The sequence below is a fragment of the Pholcus phalangioides genome, unplaced genomic scaffold, assembly GCF_987345545.1.
Source record: "Pholcus phalangioides strain wild (caught in Gottingen) unplaced genomic scaffold, Ppha-v1.0 ptg000010l_1, whole genome shotgun sequence".
NCBI classification, from domain to species: domain Eukaryota; kingdom Metazoa; phylum Arthropoda; class Arachnida; order Araneae; family Pholcidae; genus Pholcus; species Pholcus phalangioides.
Window position 1 is genome coordinate 21693702 of NW_028301603.1, and position 8996 is coordinate 21702697.

Consider the following 8996-nt stretch of genomic DNA (forward strand, 5'->3'; position numbering starts at 1 on the left):
AAATTTTGGAAACATCTTTCCAAAAAACATGGCACTCATGTCCATAGCTCTGTTAATATGCTAGTAAACTGATAGCACAAAAATATTTTAAAAATAAGATGTTTTCCATGATGAAGCCCCGTGAGACCTCTTCCTTGTAAGAGAGTCTTTCCGGAACTGTCTTCAAGCTAAATAGGCTCTTTAGCATAAAAAAAACAGAAAAAAAACCAGAATTAAAAACAAAACTTTAATAAGACAATTTCGGTTTATCAAAAAAAAAAAAACCAACATGAAGTAATTACAATAAATCTGTCCCTCAACAACATCCCATTCCAAACGATTTAGTTGAATTTCATAATTATATAAATCATAAAGAATACAAAAAGTGAAAACAACATTAGGTATAAGATATAACGATTATGACCAGCTTTTGCAAGTCTCGCTACTCTTCCCACCGTATTTGAGAGGAATCCGGAAGTCGAGTCAAAATCATCATCCTGTAAAGAAATAAAGGAATAAACCTGAATTTTTTACTTATTTAATTGCATTTATCATCACAAAAAAAAAAACCTACAGATATTACATATCCAAGGAGCCAACAGTGATGGCTCTTACTGGATGTTAGTGAAAAATAAAAATTGAATATTTAATATTAGGATGAACAAGTGTAAAGTATTATAAAGTTTTAAAAGTATTATAAAAATATTAATAAATTATTTAAAAAATTTTGTGGCAAACAGCGGTGGTGGTGCAATTAAGAAAGCAACTGATAATGAAATAAATGAGATAGAGAGTCAAAGGTGCATTAGAGTAAAATGAATAAGGTAAATAAGTTGTGGATCATGAAAGAGTGTGTAGGGGGGGGGGGAGAAGGAAATGAAACATATCTCAGAGAATAAGAAATATTGTTAATGTCAGTAACTGAAAGGAGGTAAGATTCAATTAGTTTTCTCTATCTGAATGAAGACTGACAGTTGAACTCACATTAGATGGCACAGAGTTGTAAAATTTAGGAATTATGTAAGTGAAATGCTTTCTTTTCAAAGTTTTATGAACACACAGTAATACACAGGCTGAATTAATTCCAGAGGAAAAATGAGACATATTAATAATTGAATAAAAACAATTCTTGAAAACGAGGAGTGATTTATAAAAAAAAGATGACGAAGAGGCAAAACATTTAAATGATTGGAAATAATAAGAAGGAGGCTGATAATTACCAGTAAAAAGTCGAATGATTCCTTTTTTGAAGTGAAATAACTGGTTGAATATAAAAATAGTCTCTGCCCCAGATTGGAAGACCATAAAGTAAATGAGAGTGAAAAATAGAATCAGGACCATAACTAGGCTGGGGAAACCGGGGCACTGTCCCAGGGCCCCCGAGTCAAATATGGGGGGGGGGGCCCAAAAAATTCATACATTTTGCATAATAATAACCCTTTCAAGAAGATACCTCAAGGAAAAGTCTGCCTCAGGGAACCAAAAAGGAACACTATGGCCCTGAATAGAATAGTACAGAGTAAATAAAAAGGACAGACTAACAAAACATTTAAGGTAGTAAAATCTATAACGTAATATTAGTAAAATTATAATCTTAGTTTATATTGAAGGAATTTAATATGAGAAGATTTATACGAGGCTGAATATCATCGTATGTAGGGTAAAGTTAATGAATTTTGTTTTATTAATACAGTAAAACCTGTCTCCAACAGAATTGCAAGGGGCCAAGATTTTTCCCATTGAACACAGGTTTCTGCTTAATAAAGGTTCAAATGGCATAATGTGTAAAATTATGTAATGATCTCGGAATTGAAATAAGATAATAAATTAATTGAAAATAAAATAATGTACTTTATTTATTCTATAACTGCTAAATATTTCCGATTGTCACAGCGTCTCTGTATAAAACTTCACACCCCACACTGTACATCAAATTTGACGACATTAATGTTCATTTGACTTTCTCTAAAATATTCAAGGAGGGTGTCAATATCTGTCATATCAGATTGGGTTTGCATTTTGTCATCTATGTTTATGTAATCCTCAGAACCAGGGCTGTAACTAGGATTTTTGTGAGAAGGACATAAATTTTACTGCCCCAACCACTGTAAAATTCTGTGATTTTACATGTTTTGTGCTTAAAATTTGCCACCCCTAAATTTTGCCGCCTGAGCAATTGTCCCCTTCGCCTCCCTCTAATTTCGGCCTTGCTCAGCACTACGACCATGGAAAGCAGCTAGCATACAATTTTGTAAGTCTTGCATATAATTTGGAAATCCAACCTTTACACTGATTTCCAACGTAGAAAAGTCTGCTTTTCCGGAAAATTTTGCTACAATTTCAGAAAGCAACTGCTCTGCTACATATGGCTTTTTAAAACCGCATCACAGTTTTTTGCTAATCTAAAGGTGGGTGAAGTAGAACTCACATTGGCAAGCAAAGATTGCACTGCATAAAAAATTTCAATTGAGCACTTTAAGATTTTATATGATCCTTTGACATATTGGTCACAAAACAGTCTAAGTGTTGGTGTGAAATTTTCTATTAAGAGAGTACAATTTTTCTTTTTGTGTTAGACAGGTTCAGTTTAATCCAGGTTTTTTGTGTATCTTGGCATTGAAATCACGAGACCAAGATTTTTTTCATTGACAACACACAGGTTTCGCCTTAATACAGGTTCCATCAAAGACAAGTTTTACTATATTAATTTGAAGGTCATTAGCAGTAAACTATCTACAGGCTTTCAAAAGATCATCATTGACAGTATTTTTGAGGGACTGATAGTCAGGTTCAGAGTGAAGAATGGTGGTATCATCAGAAAATGTTATTGTTTTTCTTTCAATGTTAAGACTGCAAATATCATTTATGAAAATAGTGAAAAGCAATGGCCCAAGCACAGAACCCTGTAGAATGCCTTTAATTACTTTCATTGAATTGCTTATGAATGTTCCACATCTTACAGACTGTGTTCTATTGTTAAGATAAGATTGGATTAAGACATGGACATTACTTCTTATACCAGAAGCTTCAAGTTTTTAGAGAAGAACTATATGGTTCACCTATCAAAGGCTTTTCTTATATCAAGAAAAACAAGTGTTTTTTGGAAACATCAAGACTGTCAACTACACGAGCAGTCAAATGAAGAAAAACAGATTCAGTATTTTTATTTGGAAGAAAGCCAAACCTATTAAAAGAGAAAAAGTTTTGTTGTGAGAAAAAAGAAAGTCTGATTCTCAATATAGTTTCAAAGATTTTAGAGATAGAAGGTGAAACAGAAATCAGTCTGAAGTTACTAAAATCATTAATATTGCCTGACTTGAAGATGGGAAACATTACAGCAGATTTGAGAAAGCTTGGATAGATTCTGTTAACAATGCAATTATTGATCAATTCAGATAAGATAGTAATAATGTCAACGGGAAGATGTTTGAGTACTTTCAAATTGATCAAATCCATGCTAGAGACAGTATTAGGCAAGCTATATTAACATCTGAAGAATTTCATTAGAGGTTGTGGGGCTAAGAAAAATTGAGTAAGTGCTATCAGTGTTTAAAATCATCAGTAGTTACATCAGGTAAGTGAGAAATATTAATAAACACTGAGAGTTCATTCACTGTTTATATCAAAGTAATTACAGAAGTAGTGAAAAAATTATGAAAGCATCAATTCGTTGTCAATCATTCTTGGAATTCGTGTACACTTCTCTGATGTGTGTCATGTTTATATGCAGTCAGAACACCATGACAGAAAGATAACACTTCAAATTTTTGCATTCTCAGTCAGACAAAAAAATTATCATCAACTGTACCTACTCTTGCTGACTCTCGTGATTTGAAATTGATGATGCTGGAAATACAGGGCAGAAAGGTTGCTAAACGCTGGTTTTGAGAAAAGAAAAGTGAATTATACAGGAAACGTCTTAGTGAAAAAGTATTAATATGTTGGCAGCATGCCCCCCATAAGGAGATGACAGGGTTCGCTCTAGGGGCCCAGTATGATTCTTATTTATGAGTTTTCCTGATTATTATTTCCCAGTACATTTTTCCGTTTCTTCATGCTAAAAATTCACTACAGAGATACTGCCAAACTATTATGTGGCCTTAATAGTTTACTCAATATGTCCTGCCAGCAATCAAATTATATGTAAGAGTGTTTTTTTTTGCAGGAAAAACAAAAATTAATTATCAATAATGAGTTATGTGCAGTGTGTATGAATGTTTTTCTAATGTGCATTTATGAGTATCTCAGGAATGTGTAGGGTTACCAGATCCAAAGACTGAGAAAGGAGGACGTCTACGCACGCGCCCTTAGTGACGTCACTATTGGGACCAATAAAACCAGTCACATTAATTTTTCCTAACTCTAAAATAGAACTGCTAAAAAAAGCAGCAAAAATTCTGGGAATTTCGATGGTTATTGGTGAATGCATGTGGGAAAAAAACAAAAACACTCATATAAATGAAGAAATATCTGTTTCAAAGCAGAGAAGAAAATTTTTCCCAGAAAAAATTAAATGTAATTCTGGAAACCTGAAAAGGGAGGACAAAAAGGTGAATTTTCCGAAAAGTAGGAGGATGCCTGAAATGACATAAAAAAGGAGAATGGTTGGTAACCCTAGGTATGTGTGTTTTATTTTTAAAGTGCTGCCATCTACTTTTCCCAACGAGAAGTGAAAGTGGCTGAAGCAATATTTTTTTGTTTTGTAAGTACAGTGGAGCTGCACATTAGCAAATACTTTTTTAAATACCCTATCATTAATGGACACTCCTCATTAGCAAACAAAATCTTTGATCTCATAGATGTCCATTATTGAGAGGTTCTACTACAGTGAAGCCTGTGTATAATGATAAACCTGTATTTTAAATCTGCCTACAGAGATAAGCACTTTTTAGATGCACTTGTCTATAACGTAAATTTTACCACTTTAGAAAATTGGGTGGTAGTACATTATGTACAGATTTTATCTTGGAAAATGACCCAGTGGTCCAGAATGTGAGATAACAAAAGGTTACAGAACATGAGTGATAAGAAATTATTTCAGAGCAATCTTGGGATGGGGGTGGGGGTGGCTGGAACAGAGCTAGAGATTGAAATGTACACAAGTGTTTGTTGTCAAACTGGTTGTAGCAGAGGGGAATTGGAAAGGGAATGCCTTTATCTCCAGGTTGGCATTGTCGAACCCAAAGCTGATTGAAAGGTAGTGTTGCCACTTCTATGGAGAAACCGGTGTTAAATTTGCATGCCAAAGTGATTGAAGCGATAGAAGTCAGAACTGCAATTAATGGCATTTCTCTTTTTTTTTTTTTTGTGGCTTCCGCCAGTACTGTCTCAATGTATGGGACCACTCAGGCATGACCCAGGGGCCTCAAGCGGAGGCAGCGATCATGAAAAAGAGATCAGGTTGGCATTTTCGAGAGTGAGCATGTTAATTGGTAGGAAGGTAATTCTAGCCTTAGTTCGAGGGCCTGAGAAAACTTACTTAGCCACCAGGAGCCATTATTTTTTTTACTCTTCCCAGTCATGTGGGAGTTGCTGTTGGTGCTTTTTTTTTTCTTTGGCATCTCATTTCATCTTAAATTTTATCGGATTCTAAATTAATTTATGATAAAGGATGTTTTAAGAGCGAAATTAATTTGTTACATTTATTTTTCATATTTTGTTACATTTATTTTTCATATTTTGTTACATTTATTTTTCATATTTTGTTACATTTATTTTTCATATTTTGTTACATTTATTTTTCATATTTTGTTACATTTATTTTTCATATTTTGTTACATTTATTTTTCATATTTTGTTACATTTATTTTTCATATTTTGTTACATTTATTTTTCATATTTTGTTACATTTATTTTTCATATTTTGTTACATTTATTTTTCATATTTTGTTACATTATATTACATGCATACATTATATGCACATAAAAATTTAATGAGCAAATACTCAAACTGTCTACAACGATAATCTCTGTGTCTCTATAACAATGTTTTTTCTAGGTTTCTACAGCAAGACTGGACAAATCACAAAAAAATCTAGGAGCCAGAAAAAAATTTTAGGTGCCAAAAAATGTATACCTGGAGAAAAAGGTCCAAAATAATGCTTCTTTTGACTTTTACAGGGAATTGTGACCACCATTACTTTGTAAATTGCAAAGATTTTGTGCTGCTCTCAGCTTGCAATTCAATATATATACTAAGAAAATTTTAGTCCTGGGATTCGTCCAGCCCTGTCCAACAATACTATTATGCACAGCTTTTACTGTGTACTATGCTGTGACTCTGTCTGCTCTTGGCAGAAATAGCCTCACATTCACACTTCGAAAAAAAAAAAAAAAAAAAAAAAAAAAAAAACTACAGAAAATTTGCTTTAGTTGATCACTACTGTTCTGCCTTTAGGAATCAAACTCAAGCCCTCACAATGTGATAGCAATCATTGTGCCTATAAAATGGCCATTGACCCTAAGCTACACTAGAAAAGATTTAGAAAAAATAATTCAGCATTTCAGTATAAAGTAACCTTGAGTATTATCTTACCATTTCTCTGAGCAATTTATTCTGAGTTCTGACTTCATCTCCGATATCGATGGAAAGCTGAAATAGAGAAAACTGGAGACGTAATTTTTTTGCTTAGTTTGTCGCATTGGAATGAATTCTTATGTAGATGTACACATACATTAAATTAACAAAGCATTTAATTGATGTTCATTTGAAAGTCAATTTGCACGAATTTAGTGTTAAATCAAATTTTGAAATGATAAATAGCCATTAACAAAACAACTGCTTACCGATTTTAAAGCAGTGATTTTGGTTTTCAAACCATCAACAAGGCTTTCATTTTCCTCTTCAACCTCATTGTATGTACCATGCTGTGAATATGATCCATCTACTTAAAAAGAAGAATAAGCTCCTGTTAAGAAAGGTGTGCATTTTGAATCTAATACAACACAAGCTGAAATGATGAAAAATCATTTTTAACGCTGGACTACAGTGTATTTTATTGCTGTCACAAGTGAAATATCATTCCTCATGTGACCAAATCAGTGTGCAAGCATGCCGCACACCAGCAAGAAAAATGTCACAACTCAAAAAACTTAAAAATATCGTAAATAAACATCACTTTTTCAATACAAAAAACTGTCTACAAGAATGAAACTTTTGCTACTTAGTGGCCAGTTTTATGGCTACAGCAATGTCAACTTTTAGAGAAAAAAATTATTTTGAATGTGGAACTAACACAGATTCATGAATCTAAGTTGTGACATTATTCTTGCTGGTGTGTGACCCAAAGTTTGCAAGCATGAAAGTGACCAAAACAATGTGTAAGTATGCGAGTGGCCTAGAGAGTGTGCAAGCATAAGTGACTATAAGAATAACAGAGAGCAAGGAGCCAGACTAGCCCGTGACAAAAAAAAAATGAGCTAGTGAGTGACATAAAGAGTGTCCCCATGTGTGTGAAAGCATGTGAGCAACCAAAAGAGTGACTTTGAGATAGGCATATTTACATACGAAGGGGAGAAAGTTAAGCACCACTGAATTGTAGGCATTAAAAGCTTTGAATGTGAAATCCCCCTGAAATCGAGTTTGAAGTTTTCCAGGTGAAATTTCAATACCACTACTACACGTTTTCCAGTTGCATCCAGACTTCTAAGCTCAATTCAACCACTCACAGGGCTGCAACTAGATGCTTTGCCTTGTCAGCCGGGGTGAGCACGTATTTTGGCGCCCCCCCCCTTGTAATAATGTTGAAGGATAGGTCGAAGAGTGAAATTTGCGCCCCTCTGGTCCAGCACCCGGTCACCAGACATGCCTGTCCTCTCCCCCCCCCCAATTGCGGCCCTGACCACTCAACCACAGCTTTTGTGGAGAAAAAAATTGGCACGTAAGCACAGACAAATGCTATTGAATTGACATTACAGTAATTTCCTATCGAGACTAGTAAAAAAAAGGTGACTCACTAGCATGAGCGCGACGCATAGCACCGCTCTTTTCCTAGGCAATAAACGTCGAATGATTCAAGTCGAGATCGGAAGTAAGTAATAGATTTAATGAAAAGTTGACGCTCTTCACGTCGATCAAAACAGTTGTTGACATCTACGAAATGCCACGTTCTGGCCCGATACGTACAAACAAATATTTTCTAACCAATTACCAAATACAACAGGTATGCTTTCAGAGAAAGTCAGCCAAATAGGTAGCCAATCGTAAGCTTCGTTGCTGTTTTCAGGACCTTTTCGATAAACATTGCATGTCTCAATTGTGCGCCAATGCGATAAGTTACCAAATGAGGTAACTTGTTGATAATACAGAGTGCTGGGTGATGACGTCATTAGAAAAAGCGGGAAAAATTAACATCGATGAACATTGAGATCTTTCTTTATATTAAATGCTGGGTTTTTCTTTAAAATTTCGGGATTTTTTCTATAACCAAGGTAATAGCAAAGCCTCTTAGATAATACTAGTCTATCTAGGAGGCTTTGGTCGCCGCTGTGGTGGTCGAGTCATAGTGACGGACTCGCATCGCGGGGACCCGGGTTCGAACCCCACCGGCGCCACAGTGGTGGTAGGCTGAAGTTGGTTTTCTGTGGTTCCCAACTTCAAGGCGCGAATGCGAGCCGATCTCCTCGTTAAAAAGTCTCGCCACAGAGAGCAACAGACCTACAACATTACAAATATTCGATCATTACACTTCACTCACAATTTGAAGTATAGATGGCAGCACTGAAATATCAGACACAACACTAGCTACACCTATATTAGTCTAACAGTGGTAACAGTCTGTACTGTTAGGTGCACTCACTTTGTTCCAGACTCTGCCACGAAGCTGTGCTTCTCGAGAAGAAATCTCGGCAATAGGATAAGGCCGGTGGCAGAGACCCTGGCGTTCATCATTCATTCAGGAGGCTTTGGTCACATAGCCTCTGGGATGAATCATGGCTGTGGCCATGCAGTGGACTACAGCCACTACAATAGGGAAGGTAATAGCGAATACCCCTATCCAGTTATTAGAGTGGACTAA

General features: G+C 35.3%; 1 protein-coding gene across 2 annotated transcripts; it reads right to left on the reverse strand.

Moving 5' to 3' along the window:
• Positions 1 to 207: 207 nt before the first annotated feature.
• LOC149081107 (BET1 homolog) lies at positions 208 to 8214 on the reverse strand. Of its 2 annotated transcripts, none has more exons than XM_089237891.1 (4): positions 7936 to 8214; positions 6766 to 6866; positions 6515 to 6571; positions 208 to 476 (listed from the first exon to the last, which is right to left on the reverse strand). In XM_089237891.1, exons 1-4 carry the CDS (start codon positions 7952 to 7954, stop codon positions 321 to 323), a joined length of 333 nt encoding a protein of 110 aa, XP_089094017.1. In that variant the 5' UTR covers positions 7955 to 8214; the 3' UTR covers positions 208 to 320. The 2 variants fall into 2 exon arrangements, with proteins under 2 accessions (XP_089094017.1, XP_089094018.1); XM_089237892.1 differs by having other exon boundaries at positions 6766 to 6863; positions 7936 to 8193.
• Between the last annotated feature and the right edge of the window lie 782 nt (positions 8215 to 8996).